Source organism: Carassius auratus, chromosome 33 (assembly GCF_003368295.1).
Source record: "Carassius auratus strain Wakin chromosome 33, ASM336829v1, whole genome shotgun sequence".
Taxonomy (NCBI): domain Eukaryota; kingdom Metazoa; phylum Chordata; class Actinopteri; order Cypriniformes; family Cyprinidae; genus Carassius; species Carassius auratus.
The window spans coordinates 4,789,829-4,808,525 of NC_039275.1; the positions used below are offsets into that span (position 1 = coordinate 4,789,829).

Genomic DNA, 18,697 nt, shown 5'->3' on the forward strand with positions numbered 1-18,697 from the left:
CTACCATGCATACTGTACATTGTGTCTCACAATTAACTATTTAAGAGTAGTATTAAATGATGTCAAGCTCAACCCAATGATGTCATACAGTGAACTGATACTTACCATTGTGCCTTGTGTTCCCTTCTTGTCTTTTTTACATATCACTGAACCACGGAGAAGTTAAAGGAGCCATTCACTTAGAAAAGGAAATAAATGTATTTAAACGTATGTTGTGGTTTTCATTCTTCTGAATGTACTGTAGTAGCTGGTCACTCTTTCCCATTCAACTGCAAACAATCTGTTGGTTGTGTGGTTGACATTTGTCTGACTTCAAAGTCAAAGTCTGGTAAATCGGCACTCGGTCTGGCCATCATGAGGACACAGACACGTACATGGAAACTTGAGACATTAGACAGAGAAAGACATGAATGGCACAGTTGCACAACAACAGATGAATCAGCTCAAACGTCACCGAAACATTGCACTCACTCAATCAACACTCGCTTTATCATTTCTAGACGTTTACTGCACTGGACTGTGCTTGTCAAACACCAAATTCATTTTCAACACTAAGGATAAAAAAGACTGTGGACCTTTTACATCTGATAAATGTGACCACAAAGAAAACCAAAACCAGAAGCTTTTGTCTGTCATCCAGAATGCATACATTTACTGTATACCTCCAGCTCTCTCTCTCTCAGATAGTCGCCACATTGCATCACATCACAGCACAGTGCAAGGATTGAAATGATTTCCTTATGAAATGAACTCCTCGTGAATGCAAATGCAATGCCACAAAACAAAACCGGTCACATGGTCCAGGTCACTAAAAGCCCATAGTGTGGAGTGTATTTTATATGCTGAAGTCAGTTATACATTATATGCACTGTATAGTTGTTTATTCTCTAAAACACCTGAGTGCTTTGCTATGCATTTTGTTCATTGTTAAATCTGTTTGTCTCCTTAGCTGTTTAAACTAAATCCCGATCAATTCGTGTAGAAGACAGAATATGCGTTAAACCTTCGAACCAGGCCGCTGGATTTTTCTTTTCGGGCAGGTGGGTGGATCCTTACAAACAGCTCATTCATACAACAATTCTTCATCTTCATAAATATAAAACTGCCAAAGAAAATAAATGGAGGCACACACCTGAACTAGTCCATCAAGGTCTGCGGGTTTTCCCGTCATTAACACAAAGCCAGCATGTCATGAGGATGGAGATGTGGTTAAAACCAAATCTAACACACCTCACCTCACCGAAATCAATCAATAAATACATGGTGTGGTGGTGTAAAATATATGAAATTAACCATCACAAGTTCTACTTGTAATATTCAAATTCAAGGAGAACAGCATTTTGTACACATTTAATTCTTGTATTTAATGAACTGGGTGGGAAGAGTAACTCTTATTAATATTTACATGTATTATAGTCATTGCACATGCATATAAAAGTATAGTGCACTTGGATCTGTGAATGCATGCCAGTCTTTAAATCAGGGTGCATGTGTGCATTATGTGTGCATTACTATAGATTGAGTCTGGTTTGCTTGACTCACCATGCATGAACATTAATGGGTCATTTCTGGTATCAAGTAACATTTTGGCTTCATAATAACAAAAATAAATAAATTATACAAAATAAGTGGCATGTTAACCATTAGGAATATATATCAAGCTCAGGGACTCAGAAGCTCAAAAACATATGCTGCTAATGCTCCTCACCTCATAAAATAAGTATGACAGACATTAAACGTTGTTTTTTGTTATTGTTATTATTATTGAAAATGACTTGTCTAACCTGTAAAGGTTTGGTGGTATGGCTCGGTTTAAGGGTTGGTTAAAGTGTCTACAGTGTACAAGGGTCAGTTTGATTACTACTGTGGTTAGTTAACAATAGTTTGAAAGCAGCTAGTTAAAGTGTTTTTATGCTTCTTTATGATGGTATTCAACTTAGTTAAACATTGAAGTGTAAAGCCTCGTTCGAGTCCAGTCTTGTCAGTTCAATCTTTTCTTTCGGTCAAACAATTAGTAATTTGTTGGTTAAAAGCCAAATCTTTCAATGAAGTTTCTATTGACAAGAAAGCTTTGGAAACACTTCAGAATATGTCGGAATGTAAAAGGAGGACAAAAGGAGGAGTGGTTGGTTTAATTGTCATGACACTAACATATTCTTGTTCTTTTGTTGCTTTTGGTTGCTTCTATTTACATCATTTGTAAGTTGTTTTGGTGCTAAATGTAAAATGTAAGTATAAAACAATAATTTGCATCATATAACGTTGTTATTTTTATGTATTCTGAATTATATAGGGAGGAAAACAGACGGATGGTTTTCATGTTGGATGCAGTTCTAGCTCTGACAAGTTATGTTATGTTATTTTCTATCCGCATTTTACTTGATAATAGTAATATATATATACTTAAAATGTACTTATAATTCATTTTGAGTCAGCCAAAGTTCATGTGCGTTGATTACTGGCTTGTGCTGAGAAAACGAGTGTTATCATGACACAAACCAGCATATAATGCATACATTTCTTCAAGTACCAGCATCATCACTTAATTATTAGATCATTCACAAGCAATGATTAGTAAGCAAAATACTTTCACCAAAATTGTTACTAAATCTTGTATAAAAAGTCACAGTTCATATATAAATATCTGATTTCAGGTGATTTTAAGACATTGACATCAATTGAAGTACCACTCATAGAGATCGTGAGCTTCTTTATATTGTCTGTGTCGTGCGGTATAGTCACACGCAGTGCAAATAGCCAGAATAAACTCTTGTGTCTGTAATATTAAATGAGGACTTGGAGTGAGATGTTTCCTCCAGTTAAAGTACTTCCGATATGCATCTTCATCCTTGTCCAGATAAAGCAAATATTCAGCTAGTGACTTTGCGTCTGGGAAGTCATTGACATGAATGAAGGACTCGGCGGGAACAAAGTTCTCATAGTTTCTTCTCGGAGGACCCAACACCACAGGGACGGTCCCCGCCGCGAGCGGCCCGTTGATCTTCTCAGTGATGTAGTCTTTGTGGATGGAGTTCTCAAAGGCAAGGTAAAACTTGCAGGAGGCCAGGGTTGGATAGTAGTCGTCGTAACTCAGAAACCCTGAATAAGCCTTTCCGAACAAAGTCACTTTGATGTATTTGCTGAGTTCTCTGTAAAAAACGTTCCTTGTGTCAACACCTGTTGAGGGATCGTTGTTACTCACAATCCAACACACCAGTTTATCCTTTTTGGGAATGATGAAATCCTCATTAGGTTTCTTCCTGGTCATCATGCGCATCCGTACAGGAATATCAGCATCCTGTCTGTAGCTGAGCGTGAGATTGAACAGGTTTTCCAGACCTGGAATCCTTTTGGTGTTGGTTGGTGATTCCAAATGCAACCAAAGCCACCTTTGGAACGGAGGACGAGGAGATGGAGGAAGGTTGGAGAGATCCCATTGGATGTTTCTATGATAAACGATGACGTTATCCGCACTGCTGTAGAGCGCTCTGTCATCCGTCAATTGACAATTATCAATATTGTAAAACTTTTTGCAGACACTGAAATCGAACCTATAATTTTCAGGCCAAACCCATAACAGAAGTATAGGTTTCTGCTCTGCTTTATCAGAAAGAGAACTGATTTGTGAATATTGGTGTGGTCTAAAAACTGGAGGTGGGCATTTGTTTGGAGATGAGAACCAGAAAAACATAACCCCCAGAGAGATGACTCCTGCCATCGTCACTATTACACCCAGACGAAACAGCGATGGGCCATTTGTGTTTGACATTTTTAATCTAGAGAGAATAATTGAAAAACATTTACAAACAAGAATAAAAAGAAACACTCTGTAGAATCAATTCACACTTTAGTGTGGGACAAAAAAAGTCACAGAAGTGAAATTAAATCATTATCTTGTAATAAAATATAAAATTTGACCATTTTAGTCTGGTAAAACATATATTCAAATTACTTCTCTTTTTTAAACAAAGTACTTAATTGACTTCCTTACCTGATTAAAGAAATAAAATCTGATTTTTGGTCTCCCATTAAAAAGCCGGTATCTGATGATTACTCTAAACGGACAGAAACATGGAAGAGAGTTTCTTTAAAGCATAATTCCGTAGTTTAACTAAAGACAGAAAAACCGGGTTGTTTTGTGGCTTGCCACACCTGGAGGAAGTGCGGTCTGAGACGTGCACGGCTTGGACCAATCACAACTCAGCATGCAAATATCACCATGAGACAAAACCTTCCGCAGTTAATCCTCTGATCTAAACACACCCGAACCAGTTTATTAAAATTCACCATTTACAAGCAGCACGTATCCTGGTTAAAGCACTGCATCTTAATAATAAATATTGTCTAAAACACAAGTCAAATAGAAGACAATTACTGTATAAATATGCAGAGAAAGATTTGGCCAGCAGGTGGCGCTTGCAGTGCACTCATGACGTGAGAAGATCAATCATGTTCTTCAAATATTAATGCATTTCAAGGAATTCATTCCCAAAACTAATTCTGCGTGTGGTCTTACATCTTTTCAATCTGCGATTGGAATGCTCTGCAAAACATTGTCAAACTAGATAAACTAATTACAATTTCTTCATTCAAAACTAGTATATCATACTTGTTCACGGACAAATACAGTTGCTTCTCTACATAATTATAAGTTTTTTTTGTTTGTTTTTTACAGTAAATAGATTGATGATGTTTGATGTTGTGATATGTATTTATGTAAATGCTAACCTGTGTTTCTAATGTTCTGTATTTATTTTAGCCCTACTTCCCTTTCCCTAAGTGGTCATTCCACTTTTCAGGCTGCCATTGTAAATAAGAACATGTTCTTAATGACTTCCCTGTAAAAATAAAGATTGAATGAATGAATAAATGAAGAATACAACATTAAATAGCAATGAAGCAAAGCTACAAGTCTGACCTTGTTCCTGGTGTGACGTTTGTTTAAAGCAATACTATTATACTGTAGGTAACCCAAATATAGCTTTATCACAAATACTTTTAAACAGCAAAATATTTTCCCTATTTTATTTGTGTGTGTGTGTGTGTGTGTGTGTGTGTCCCAGGTTGAATCAGGACAGGGAGAAAGGAAAGACAGATCCTAATTGTGACAGACTTACAATAAATAAACACATCATCTGCATTGCATCCGACAACTAATATTGATCTAGTATTAATGACTCAGGTTCACCTTCTGAATTGCATCAGTAAGGAATTTTGGTAAAGAAGTTGGACAGATAGTAATCCAAAATTCCTTTTATGCTCGAGCTTGACATGTTCTTATCTAAAGAGAAGAATGAAAAGGAACTGGTTATGTTTAAAAAAAGATTATTTTTTTATTTTTTTAAATAAAAGGCATCTGAAAAAACAACAACAAAAACACACACACATGACATCTCTGACCATATTTCCACATGCATATTACATTCAGCACACGTTCTCATGTCTTGACTCTTCAACTGGACCTTATAGCTTTAACACTTCTATCTTAAATGATATAACTGAACCATAACTACCAGACTAATGGAGTACCAGTCAGTTAAGGTCTTACTCTAAGCTGTTGGAAAATGGGTCTCTATCTGAAGATTATTTACATATTAAATCAATTATCTTCATACCTCATTTGACTACTACTAATGTGCTCCTACATGCCATTTCAAAGCTGTTAAACATATTTGCTTATACCCAACTTATAACTAATTAACTTATCTAATTCTAAACAGTGTGTGACATTCCTGAAAAAAAGAAGAAGAAGAATTTAAAACTGTCATGGTTCTGCCATCATGTTCTGAGTTTTCTCTAGTCTTGAGGCAGGATCATGACAGACCCGTGTTTTGTGTACAAGCACATGGCCTTGTCTTTGGGCCACGTGCTTGTGTTGTCTCGTTCCCTTGCCCCGCCCCCCTTGTTATCCTAGTCTTGTCGTGATTGTCCCATCTGTGCCACCTGTCGTGTCTTGATTAGTTCCCCTATTTAGATCTCCTAGTGTGCGCTGTCTTTTGTCGGTTCATTGCGATTGTTTCATTGTGATTTGTGATTGTTTCCTCAAAACTGTTCTACTTATGTGTTCCTACCTGTCAGCCTCCTGAGATATCGTGTCCTTGTAACCCCTCAAAGAAGTCGTTGTACTATTGTGAGTGTTTGTTAGTAGTTAGTGTTCAGAGTCTTTGTTTACCTTGTTTATTGTGTTTAATAGAGTTATTCAGTGTCTACCCTAGTCCTTGTTTTCCCCCTCGTGGGTTTTGTTTTCCCCTTTTTGTACAATAAATCTTGTGTTCAGTAAATCCTGTCTGCACTTGAGTTCCTCCCTACCCCTCCTCATAACAGAATGAACCGACCAAATAGGAACTCAGCAGACAGGATGTCCTCCACTCCTCAATCCCAGTTGGAGTTTCGTCGTCAATGTTGGATGTCATCCCCCACCGACAGGAAGGGGGTTACCCTCCCATACTCGCCCGAGGGGGAATGGATCCTCCACAATTATGCCCGGCTGTGGGAGAAGTTCTCCCAGGAGGAGCCACAGGCCTCCCCCCAGAGGTCCCCACCATCGACCCAGCTGCCAGTGATCCCAGAGGGTCATCTCCTGGCAGTTACTACACTGGGGGAACAGGCAGATCCCTCCCAGAGTCCTGAGGCGCCTTCCACAGCCATCAGTCTCCCCAGGAAGCGTGGGAGACGATTGTCGTGGGAGTCAGCTTCAGAGTCTTCGGCAACCGAGTCTGCCCTGCCCGAGACCAAGCTCCCCCAACCCGCCTCCGACCCAGCTGTGGCCTCTGCACCGCGGCCAAGGAGGAAGAGGAAGAAGAAGGGGCCTGCCGGTCCTGTGACCCTGTCTCCTCCTGAGTCGGCGAGGTCTCCTGAGCCAGCGGCGGTGAGCGCTGGCGTGCCCGAGCCAGCAGCGGAGAGCGCTGGCGTGCTCGAGCCAGTGAATAAGAGAACAGTTTTCAAGTCTGCTGTCGTGAGGGCGGAGGAGAGAGCCGCGGCCGACTCTGCAGCAGAGACTTTGATACAGTCTGTCTCATCTCGTAAGGAGATGCCGGTTATTATAGCCGCCAAAGCCTTGTCTGATTATTTGTCCCATCTTGTCCAGATCCTGGAAGTCCCCGCCAGTCCTGTCTTGTCCCCAGACCCTGTCCCCAGAAATCCCGAGTGTCCATCCGCTGTCTCCCCGTGTCCTGTTGTCTCCCCGAGCCCAGTAGATGTTGTCTCCCCGAGCCCAGTAGATGTTGTCTCCCCGAGCCCAGTAGATGTTGTCATGTGTCCCGTTGATGTAGCCCCGTGTCCCGTGAATGTTGCCCCGTGTCCCGTTGATGTAGTCCCGTGAACGTTGCCCCGTGTCCCATAGATGTCCCGTGTCCTGTTGTCCCCCCCGTGTCCAGCTGTCGTCTCCCCACATCCCGTAAGTGTTGCCCCACGTCCCGTTAGTGTTGCCCCGCGACCCGTGTCTGCTCCTGTCATGTCCTCTGTCAGTTGTCCAGAGACCTCTTCCCACCCCTCACCACCTAGACCTGCCCGGACCCCTCGTCGTCAGCCTTTGTCCCGTCCTCCTAAGATTCCTGACCCACCCACCAACCCTGGTCTGTCCCCCATGAACTTTGTGGTCCCGCCTCCTCCCCTTCCCTGTTTGTTTTTTTTGATATGCCACCCTAACCCTATAGTTGTGTTTTCATGTTTGCCATTATTACTATTTGTCATGTCGTGTTGGTTTTTTTCTCTGTCCCAGTCAGTCGTGTCCCGCGTTTGATGTTCCCTTAGGGAGCGTCTGGAAGCCGCTCCTTAAGGGAGGGGTTCTGTCATGGTTCTGCCATCATGTTCTGAGTTTTCTCTAGTCTAGAGGCAGGATCATGACAGACCCGTGTTTTGTCTTTGGGCCACGTGCTTGTGTTGTCTCGTTCCCTTGCCCCGCCCCCCTTGTTATCCTAGTCTTGTCGTGATTGTCCCATCTGTGCCACCTGTCGTGTCTTGATTAGTTCCCCTATTTAGATCTCCTAGTGTGCGCTGTCTTTTGTCGGTTCATTGCGATTGTTTCATTGTGATTGTTTCCTCAAAACTGTTCTACTTATGTGTTCCTACCTGTCAGCCTCCTGAGATATCGTGTCCTTGTAACCCCTCAAAGAAGTCGTTGTACTATTGTGAGTGTTTGTTAGTAGTTAGTGTTCAGAGTCTTTGTTTACCTTGTTTATTGTGTTTAATAGAGTTATTCAGTGTCTACCCTAGTCCTTGTTTTCCCCCTCGTGGGTTTTGTTTTCCCCTTTTTGTACAATAAATCTTGTGTTCAGTAAATCCTGTCTGCACTTGAGTTCCTCCCTACCCCTCCTCATAACAAAAACACTGTATAATGCTACCTGTTGTTAGTAGCATACGTGTCGTTGTTTTACGAGTGACAGTGTGTTTGCTTTGTTAATGTTATGGAAGAATGAGTTGATTTGGATATCAATGGAGAAAGTGTGTATAATTCAGCCGGTTAAACTGGCCATCTGCTTTAAAACTTTTATTGGTTTGTTTTATAGTGTAAGGTTCTTTTCATTACACAGTGTAAAACAGACTTAGGCTCGCCTTAGGCGATATGATAATACTGGATATTACGAGAAACGGTTTATTGAATTCTGTAGTGGTTTAAAGAAGGAAACATGAGAAGAACAGATCATATGTCAAAACCCTTTCAAATGAACCAGTCTTAAATGATTCAGTAGTTCAGCAGTTCTCTACCTGTTGTTGGTTCTCAGCCAACACGTTATTAAAATCACCTTGTTGGCTGAAGTCAGCACTAAAAAGAGAGGCAATAATTGTCAGCACCGTTTGCACAGATGGTAAAGTGTGATGTTTATTTTGACCAGATCGACCTGGGTTCATATCTGCCTTTTGGTGAACTTATTTTTCTTTTCAAATTTCAAATCACATCAGAAAAGCATTTATTTTCAATGAAAATGAAGAATATAATCAAAGAGTTGAAAATAAAGTATCGAGTAGGGTTAGGATAGGTTTAGGGCTTTATTGTCCCAAATAAAGCAGCATCAATTTATTAGTTTTAATTAAAATAAAAATTGACACTCAATAAGTTAATATTGCATACCGTTTTACAATGTAGGCTACTACAATACTGAGGTGCAGATAATTGCCACTATTTGCAATAAGTAATAACATTTTAACAGTGTAAATAGAATCTATAGCCATTTAGCACTTAGTGTAGCTAAATAGCATTTCACTAAGTGTAAATAGCTGCTGTCCATTAAAATAGTCAATAATTATTGTGTTTTGTTGGAGTTTTTCCTCTTTTCCTAGCTTTCCTTCACATTTAAAATCAGATGAATTGTCCTTAAGTGGGACACTGCCTATATGTGGGACACTTAAGGTTTCATCTTAGTAGCTCCCCCATAAATTCATGAATGCCAGTGAAACTCTGGGTTACCAAAGCTGGGGGCACATCCTGTTTTTTTTTAAAAATGGTATTAGTTGTGGATTTAACGTTTTGGTTACACATCGCAATATATCACAGAAATCTGAAATGCAAAAAATGTCCCACATGTGTTAAAAATGCTCATGCGCATATTACTTTGACTTTCGGCAATGCCGCATCAATTGCTTGAATGAACAACAAAAACAACAACAGTACAATAACAAACTCACTTAGCCTATATTACACATAGACCTAGAACTTTCAATAACAAAATGAATAAAAATACACCATATAAATAAAAATCATGTTTATAAGCAAAACAAATAAGAAAGTTTAAGTGAAAATCAGCGCATTCATTTAATCATTAAAAAGCTGTCACTCACTTCAATTTGATCGCAATTGAACATTTTCGTACATGACAAAAGCTTCTTGTGGTTTCTTGGTTTGACTGATTTGAGCATCCTTAAACAATGCAAAGCATAGACATTTTAAGTGAACCCTATATAGACAAATCATTTCCCTCCAGCTGCATTTCGCGCCACAGCAATGATGTCATGTGCAAACAACCGATCTGTCACTTACAGTTTGCAGCATTGTTGTTAGGTCCAGAACAGTGTGTGTTAATCTGTGAGCAAAAGAAACAAAAAATAGAGTAAAAAATAAACTGAATGCATTTTTCTCTGAAATCGGGATCCATCAGCTGATCCTGAAATAAGGACTGTAAAAAGATGGACAAATTTAAAAGCCTGCTTCGACTGCAACAGTTTTATCATGCCAAGGACATGTCATGTACAGGTATCTACAAAAATTCTTTGAGAACTAACAGAGTTGAGAATTAACAGAGGTTTAGATGTTTTAGTGCAAATGTTTTGTTCGACCTCACCATTATTGCAAACAGGATTTGCTTTAGTTGGTCTCTTGACCCTTGACTCTTTAATATTAGTTTTTCTCTTGCTGCTATGAGTGTTTTTTTGAAGCACATTTGTTATAGCAGGAAATGCCAAGAAAAATGTATTATGTGGTTTTGGTTAATTATTGACGGTGGTGTGATCAGCATCTAGTGGCTTGATTTACTGATCTTTTCCAGAGGCTAATCTTAAATGATATGGAGTGGTTTATAATTAGTGTTATGATGTCATTTATAATAGTTATATGACTTTATGAGATGGCAAAGTTTTCTGAAAAACTAGAGCACTATATAGACACTTACAAATATCAGGAATCAGGACATGGATCTCAACAATGGTGATTATTAACCAAACAAAAGTTTAATGCTGCAATATATGCTGGAGGCCAGAATGATACAAAACTCCCAGCATGCACTGCAGCATGTATTAATTATGCAGCAGCAATTATTATACCATAAAATCAAGAAAGAAATTAAAAAAAAAAAAAACTGCAAAATATTGTAAAACCTAACAGTCAATTTTCTGTTGTGTGTTTTGTGGGTTGAATTGTGCTGGACTGTAAAGTCAGTTGGATGACAGAGAAACAACAATGTTATGCTCCAAGCTGCTATTTAATGGCAGTAACAGCAGTTACTGATGCAGTGAGAATCTCTTTGATTATTTCAATCAAACATGCATGTGTGCTGCTGTTATCTGCAAGAGAATAGGGGCCAGATGTATTAATCCGCTCAGGGAAACAAAACAAAAAAATTACAAAAAATGTATTAATAAATTATTTAAGAGCGCTGGAAAGGTCTCCCAACCTAGTTATGAGGAACAAGATGGCAGTAAAGAGGAGGAGACACACACTTTCCAATGAAGATATGAAGTATTGGAGTTATGATAATGTTATGTAGTGGATAAAACAATACAAATTTGATCATCAAGATACTCTATTATTTTTGTAACTGATCAAGAAAAACACTTTTATAACTTCCACTCTTCAAATCAATGCTTTAACTGATTAAATAAAAGTAGTAATTACATATTGTGGGCTAGAAAAATATTTTTGGTTCAGGAATCATTTGAATCAGTTCGGGAGTTCGGAGCGGGTTTGCGAATCATTTGAGTCAGTTCGGGAGTTCGATACGGGATTACGAATCATTTGAGTGATTTCGGTAGTTCGGAGCGGGTTCGCGAGTCATTTGAGTCAGTTTGGGGATCGCAAATCATTTGAATCAGTTCGGGAGTTCGTGGCGGGTTCGCGAATCATTTGAGTCAGTTCAGGGATCGCGAATCATTTGAGTCAGTTCAGGAGTTCAAAGCGGGTCCGCGAATCATTTGAGTCAGTTCAGGAGTTCAAAGCGGGTCCGCGAATCATTTGAGTCAGTTTGGGGATCGCGAATCATTTGAGTCAGTTCGGGAGTTCAAAGCGGGTTCGCGAATCATTTGAGTCAGTTCGGGAGTTCGATACGGGATCACGAATCATTTGAGTTAAGTGTGTTCTGATTGGTGGATGATGATGATGAGTGGATAAAGACTAGAGCAATCAAGTGATCTGCTCACCTGGTTATGTTTTTGGTAACCCCACCAGACACAACAGTGGCCAGCAGTAATGTGTGGAGTTTTTTCATTTTTAATTTTTTATGACCCCTCATTTCACTTAAACCATGAAAATCCAAGGGGGAAACTACTCTGACCAGTGTTGCTAACTGCTTTCAATTGAAAGTAGCTAAAACGGTCACTAAAATGTTACTAGATTACATCATAATGGCGAGTTGACTGATTTATATAAATATAAGATCAGTGGGAGAGTCTTGGAATCTAGAAGAGGTTTGTTAAAAAAAAATAGCTTGGCTATTTTTGCTTGGCCTTTGAAAAAAAGTTTCAAAATGGGCAAGGAAGTAAAGAACAAAATCACTAAATTGCCAACACTGACATTGATTACAACATAATTACAACATAATCAGTTATTAGTATTTCGTTAGTACTCTCACATTACTAACCGCATTAGCCTGTTGGCATATTTCATTGCATTATTATCACAAATAAAACAATTGATTCTAAGCAACTGTGCAATATGCTTACAAAAATCATATTATTTTAATTAAGGGCGAATATGTCAGATTTCCTAGGCTGAACATCACTTTTAGTCACAATACTATATGGCAGCTACTAAACTTTCCAACTGACTGCAAAAACAAGTCACTTTTATGAATCTATTATAATGAAAGAACCAGAGGGAAAACTGTTTATTTTAGAAGCATTCAGACAGTTGGGATGTCATACAGGTCGACACTATTAACACTATTAACCAAAATAATTCACAATTTAACAAGTTATTTTCACACATTTACGAACAGGACATTCAAATCTAAATCATACTTTACACATTATAGGGAAACATAAAACAGGATGTCATGAATTTACTATAACCAGCTTATTAAATGACGGTCCAAATTCAGGAAAGCAAATAAATATAGTTATGACATTTATTAATAATAGTAGGTTATAGTATAGGACATAAGATGGTTTAGTCATTCTTTTCACACTCCAGGTGGCGGTATGCACCTTTAGAGTTGGTTTGCCCACCATTAAATCAAAAGAAGAAGAAGAATTATTTGTGTACTGTGTATCTGTATTTCCTGCTCTCTCCTGCGTGATTGCGTTACGCATTGTGTATTGTATATGTTCCCAGACTATCATTTGTCTGGCTGCTTAGAGTTACTGTGTGTTTGCCGACAGGATTTGTCTGACTGTCTGTGGAGTATCCTAAGGATATACATAGTGTGGATCCATGGGTCTATTCAGTCCACGAGTAAGACAATCGGAATTATATTGTCTGGAACGGACAAGCAGCAGAATGACAAGAGAGTCGCACCTAAAGTTTTGGAGGAATCTTTGTCAAGCGAGAAATTTGAACATCTGACATCTGTTGAACTGAAACTGAAACTCTGTGACGTGCTGCTGACAGACAGTTTAACCTAGTGAAGGGAATGTTTGATCACATGAGCTGTATCTGCTGATTTCCTCCAAAGTTTGGACATTTTGGCCTTCATTCAAATAGAGCTCGGACGAGATCGGGAGGAAACCCGAACCGGGATTCGAACTCGCTCCGCTCACGCGCAAACGGGTGTGTCTGAACTCTTATCATGAGGTCGCAAGCGCTGACTTTCCAGTGTATTTTCAGAGTAATTTCCGATCTGATACTTTTTAAACTTCCGTCTTTCGTCATAGATATAGTGCAATCCTCTGGCACTGACTGAACACGTAGTCAATATACGCAGCAAACAACTTCAACATTATATTTTAATAAATGGCTCTAAAAAGCGGTGAGGAATTTTTTTTTTTTTCTTTTTTTTTTTTTACTACTTATACTAATTTACTAGCCTAATTTATTTCCAGACATGTTGCACTATTTAAATCTTATCTAATTGTATGACACACGTCAAATTTAGCTAAAAACAAAATATCAAGTGTTTTTATTCTCGTTGGTGTTCGAGTCTGATCTCTTCCCTTTTGTTATTGTTTTTAGATCAGAAGATGTCAGGCATAAAAGGCTCATGGCTGTGCCGTTTGGTTGTAGTAGTGACATTGGCATGTGTCATCTCTATGAGCATCATGTTTTACAGTTTCTCGCCTTCTAACTGTCCACTACCATTTCCTAAACCCAAACAAAACTGTGCAAAGAGCAACATCCCTCTTTCTGATAAAGCAGAGGAGAAACCTATACTTCTCTTATGGACCTGGCCTGAAAATTATAGGTTTGCTTTCAACGACTGCAAAAAGTTTTACAATATTGATAATTGTCAACTGACGGATGATAGAGCTCTCTACAACGATGCAGATAACGTCATCGTTTATCATAGAAACATCGAATGGGATCTCTCCAACCTTCCTCCATCTCCTCGTCCTCCGTTCCAAAGGTGGCTTTGGTTGCATTTGGAATCACCAACCAACACCAAAAGGATTCCAGGTCTGGAAAACCTGTTCAATCTCACGCTCAGCTACAGACAGGATGCTGATATTCCTGTACGGATGCGCTTGATGACCAGGAAGAAACCTAATGAGGATTTCATCATTCCCAAAAAGGATAAACTGGTGTGTTGGATTGTGAGTAACGACGATCCCTCAACAGGTGTTGAAACAAGGAAAATTTTTTACAGGGAACTCAGCAAATACATCAAAGTGACTTTGTTCGGAAAGGCTTATTCAGGGTTTCTGAGTTACGACGACTACTATCCAACCCTGGCCTCCTGCAAGTTTTACCTTGCCTTTGAGAACTCCATCCACAAAGACTACATCACTGAGAAGATCAACGGGCCGCTCGCGGCGGGGACCGTCCCTGTGGTGTTGGGTCCTCCGAGAAGAAACTATGAGAACTTTGTTCCCGCCGAGTCCTTCATTCATGTCAATGACTTCCCAGACGCAAAGTCACTAGCTGAATATCTGCTTCATCTGGACAAGGATGAAGATGCATATCGCAAGTATTTTAACTGGAGGAAACATCTCACTCCAAGTCCTCATTTAATATTACAGAATCAAGAGTTTATTCTGGCTATTTGCACTGCGTGTGACTATACCGCACGACACAGACAATATAAAGAAGCTCACGATCTCTATGAGTGGTACTTCAATTGATGTTGCCTCAGGTTTTGGTGACAAATACTTTTAAATAATTAATTAATCTTTTCATCTGCAAATTCCTTTTAAATCACCTTTATATCATAATCAGGAAAAAAAACAACAGTTATAAGTTAATAGGTTATTCCTAATGTCTGTAATTGTTGTTTGCTGGTTTCTTTTTTAAATACAAATGTCCTCATGTGCAGTTTGTTAACTACATTATTTCTGTTTGTAATTACAGTTTGGTTATGTTTATTACATAAGTATAAGGCAATGTCTTTGAAACTGTCAACCCAACTCTGCACTTGTTTTAAAAAAAAAAGCAATTTGTCTATTTACCCATGGTCCAAAACCTTATTTACACTCGTAAGCTTATTGTACACTTGAAATACAATGCGTTTGCTACCTCATATTCATGTTATTTTCGACGTAAAAGGTCAGATATAAAATATTTTGTCGCCAAGACAAAAGAGGGCACCAGAACTCCGAGTCAAACGGAAGAGACTGACGTTCTTGACGTACGCAGCGTTAGTGACGTCATGTTTTGTACTACAGCAGAGGTGTTCTGGATTGTGTTTTAAACCAGGATACTAGTTTTATTATTCATCTTTAAATCGTCAACTCTTTGTTTCATAACGGCTTAACGCTTTAGTTTCGTCAGCATGTCATCGTCTGTCGTCCTTATTCTTTAAATGAATCACTCTTCGTAGGAAATACTTAAAGGTTTGAATTATTATTATTATTTTGTTAAATGAGTTTCATACACATCAAGTACTATTCTCAATGCATTTTAATGTGTTACTCTCTTAAATGATTCTGGAATATTCTGATTCTCTCAAACGCTGTGAACTTACATATTCATTTATAGTTTCTGAAAACTCTTTAACCCTTTCAGGCACTGAATGTATTTCAGGTATTAGTTTAGTCATTCGTTAAGCGAGTAACAAACCAGTAAACAGTGCACGGGTTTAGGGTCATTTTGAGGTTTTCACCAGGGGTCCAGGTACATAGAAATGCACTTTTACAGTTCAAACCAACAACTTTGATTTCTGTTATGGGGAAATGCCATTAAGTAATGTTATATATTTATATTCTGAAGCATGTTACTTTAAGAGGACATTCAAATAAATATTAAATATGTGTGTGTGTGTATGTGTATATGTATTTCAGAAGGACCGTCATGTTCCTTCAATCTAAAGAACATTTATGAAATGAGATGGAAATATTACTAAGTGCCTGAAAGGGTTAAAGCAGGTGTTTTCAAACTAGGGTCCACAACAAGGTGCACGAGGTTTGTGAAAAAATATAGCGAAATAAATTAAATAAATTAATGAGATTAACTAAATAGATATATAATTAGAATAAAATAATTAAATTAATATATTTGTTTTATTTTTTATTTTTAATAATCAATCTAATACTACTATGTTGAGTAGAAAAAATGTAATGACACAATATAAAATAAATGAGTTAAATTTGGTCTTTATACATATAGCTGCATTTCCATGAGTTCAGTCTAGTTTAGTGTTTTGATATCTGATATTTCTCTGAAATGCTGTGCAGTGTCCTGTGTGCGTCATCATGCCGGTCCAGTGCAGTAACTGCGTCCAGAGACGTGCCGTACTCAAACGGCCCAAGACCGGACACTCTCTCTGTAAGGACTGCTTCTTCTGGGCGTTCGAGGAGGAGATCCATCAAACCATCTTATCTGCCGGACTCTTTAACCGTGGAGAGACCGTGGCCATCGGTGCCTCGGGCGGGAAGGACTCTACTGTCCTGGCTCATGTGATGAAGGTCCTGAACGAGCGCTACGATTACGGCCTGAATCTTCTGCTGCTGTCGGTGGATGAGGGCATCACGGGTTACAGAGATGATTCGCTGGAGACGGTGAAGAGGAACCAGCAGCAGTATGAGCTGCCGCTGAAGATCGTGTCTTATGAAGAGCTGTACGGCTGGACCATGGACGCCATCGTGAAGCAGGTGGGCCTGAAGAATAACTGCACTTTCTGCGGTGTGTTTCGCAGGCAGGCGCTGGACCGAGGAGCCATGATGCTGAAAGTGGACAAGATCTGCACAGGCAAGTGATCGGTGTCTTACACTGCTTTTACCAGTTTAATCAAGCATGGAAATAAATAGCATCTCAACCTTAATACATGTGCATGTATGTTTGGAAATAGAGATGTATTTCCATTCTTTCAAGGTCTTCTGATATTTTAAGGTCTTTGATATTTCAGTTCATATATTTGCATTTTTACTTGTTTACTGTATAACTAATTCTGAAATTATCCTCCACCGAATAACATTGCTAAACATAAAATTAAGTGACACATTACAGTATGTAACTAAATTAATATTAAAGTTTATGCAAAATATAATTGTGTGTTTCTTTCTTTAAGTTTTAGGCAAAATATCACATTAAAAAAAAATTGTTTCATGTGGGAATGCATAAATTAACCCTTTTTTTTCCAAATCAAAAATATTATTTAATGACTAAATCATCGTGAATATATTAGATTACACTTACAAAACATTGAGGCTAATTTATAAGGATTTATACATTTATATGTAGTTTTTCCTGTTTCATCTAAAATTATTCTGAAACACTCAAATAGTCTGAACTACTATAGAAGGGATAGACCAAAAATCATCCTTGTGAAGAAAGAAACAAAGTTAAATAGAGTTAACACTTCTCTTTTATGCATGACCAAACCTGTAAAATTAAAAATAAATGTAATAGAGCAGATCTGATGCTTTTCGACCAATGATGCCGAAAGCACCAGCTCCCTTATTTCCATGCTGCACACAGAAAAGTACAAATAAATAAGTGTATAAATAAATAAATATGCAAATAGATATACAAATAAATAAAATAAAAGTTAAAAAGAATTTAAAAAATAAATACAGAAAATAATAAATGTAATTAATTAACAAAATTAATCTTTGTTTTTCCTTTTATTCATTTATTTATGCAAGTTTGGTCCTCCATACATACATAAAAAAAAAAAAAAAAATGATAGAAAGAAATGAATTTTTCAAGGCCGACTGATGTTGTGTTTATTGATCAGGTCACAATGCAGACGACGTGGCAGAGACGGTGCTGATGAATGTCCTGCGTGGAGACATCGCTCGTCTCCGCCGCTGCACCTCCATCAGCACGGCCAGCGACGGAGAGGGTGCCATCCCACGCTGCAAGCCCCTCAAATACGCCTACGAGAAAGAGATCGTCCTCTACGCCTATTTCAAGAAGCTGGATTACTTCTCCACAGAGTGCATCTACTCGCCCAACGCCTACCGGGGACACGCTCGCGCCTTCCTCAAAGACCTGGAGTCCATCCGGCCCAGCTCCATCATAGACGTCATCCACTCCGGCGAGACGCTCTCCGTGAAGGAAGGGGTGAAGATGCCGGTGCAGGGAATGTGCTCGCGCTGCGGCTACATCTCCAGTCAGGCCCTGTGTAAGTCCTGTGTTCTGCTGGAGGGCCTGAATCGAGGTTTACCCAAACTGGGCATCGGGAAACATCACCGACTGCACGGCAAAATTCTGGCTCAGGAGCCTTTGACCGAACAAGAGGAGAAGAAACTGAAGGCAGTGGACTTCTGACACAAAATCAGGACTTGATTTTAAAAACTTGACGCTTGAGTTACGTGTCATCTGTGTTTTTAAGACACTCTGAAATGAATGTTCATAATGAGAGATGATTTTGGAAGTCTCCAGCAACTTTTTATTATTTAATTTTTTTAAATCTCAGAAACAGAGAACTGAATGTAACATGCTTTTGCTGAAAAAGCA

The 18,697-nt window shown here is 38.8% G+C and overlaps 3 protein-coding genes across 6 annotated transcripts; 2 read left to right on the plus strand and 1 right to left on the minus strand.

The window, feature by feature from the left end:
- Nucleotides 1-1,967: 1,967 nt before the first annotated feature.
- LOC113052797 (alpha-(1,3)-fucosyltransferase 9-like) lies at nucleotides 1,968-4,115 on the minus strand. Its single transcript, XM_026217251.1, has 2 exons — nucleotides 3,992-4,115; nucleotides 1,968-3,776 (listed from the first exon to the last, which is right to left on the minus strand). The coding sequence occupies exons 1-2, from the start codon at nucleotides 4,027-4,029 to the stop codon at nucleotides 2,675-2,677; spliced, it is 1,140 nt and encodes a 379-aa protein (XP_026073036.1). The 5' UTR covers nucleotides 4,030-4,115; the 3' UTR covers nucleotides 1,968-2,674.
- Nucleotides 4,116-12,903: 8,788 nt separating this feature from the next.
- LOC113052798 (alpha-(1,3)-fucosyltransferase 9-like) lies at nucleotides 12,904-15,121 on the plus strand. Of its 2 annotated transcripts, none has more exons than XM_026217252.1 (2): nucleotides 12,904-13,613; nucleotides 13,817-15,121. In XM_026217252.1, the coding sequence occupies exons 1-2, from the start codon at nucleotides 13,598-13,600 to the stop codon at nucleotides 14,920-14,922; spliced, it is 1,122 nt and encodes a 373-aa protein (XP_026073037.1). In that variant the 5' UTR covers nucleotides 12,904-13,597; the 3' UTR covers nucleotides 14,923-15,121. The 2 variants fall into 2 exon arrangements, with proteins under 2 accessions (XP_026073037.1, XP_026073038.1); XM_026217253.1 differs by having other exon boundaries at nucleotides 12,904-13,414.
- Nucleotides 15,122-15,431: 310 nt separating this feature from the next.
- Nucleotides 15,432-18,640, plus strand: LOC113052799 (cytoplasmic tRNA 2-thiolation protein 1). 3 transcript variants are annotated; one of them, XM_026217254.1, is made up of 3 exons: nucleotides 15,432-15,630; nucleotides 16,471-16,984; nucleotides 17,973-18,640. In XM_026217254.1, exons 2-3 carry the CDS (start codon nucleotides 16,489-16,491, stop codon nucleotides 18,506-18,508), a joined length of 1,032 nt encoding a protein of 343 aa, XP_026073039.1. In that variant the 5' UTR covers nucleotides 15,432-15,630; nucleotides 16,471-16,488; the 3' UTR covers nucleotides 18,509-18,640. The 3 variants fall into 3 exon arrangements, with proteins under 3 accessions (XP_026073039.1, XP_026073041.1, XP_026073040.1); XM_026217256.1 differs by lacking the exon at nucleotides 15,432-15,630 and adding an exon at nucleotides 15,637-16,198; XM_026217255.1 differs by lacking the exon at nucleotides 15,432-15,630 and having other exon boundaries at nucleotides 16,330-16,984.
- Nucleotides 18,641-18,697: the final 57 nt, after the last annotated feature.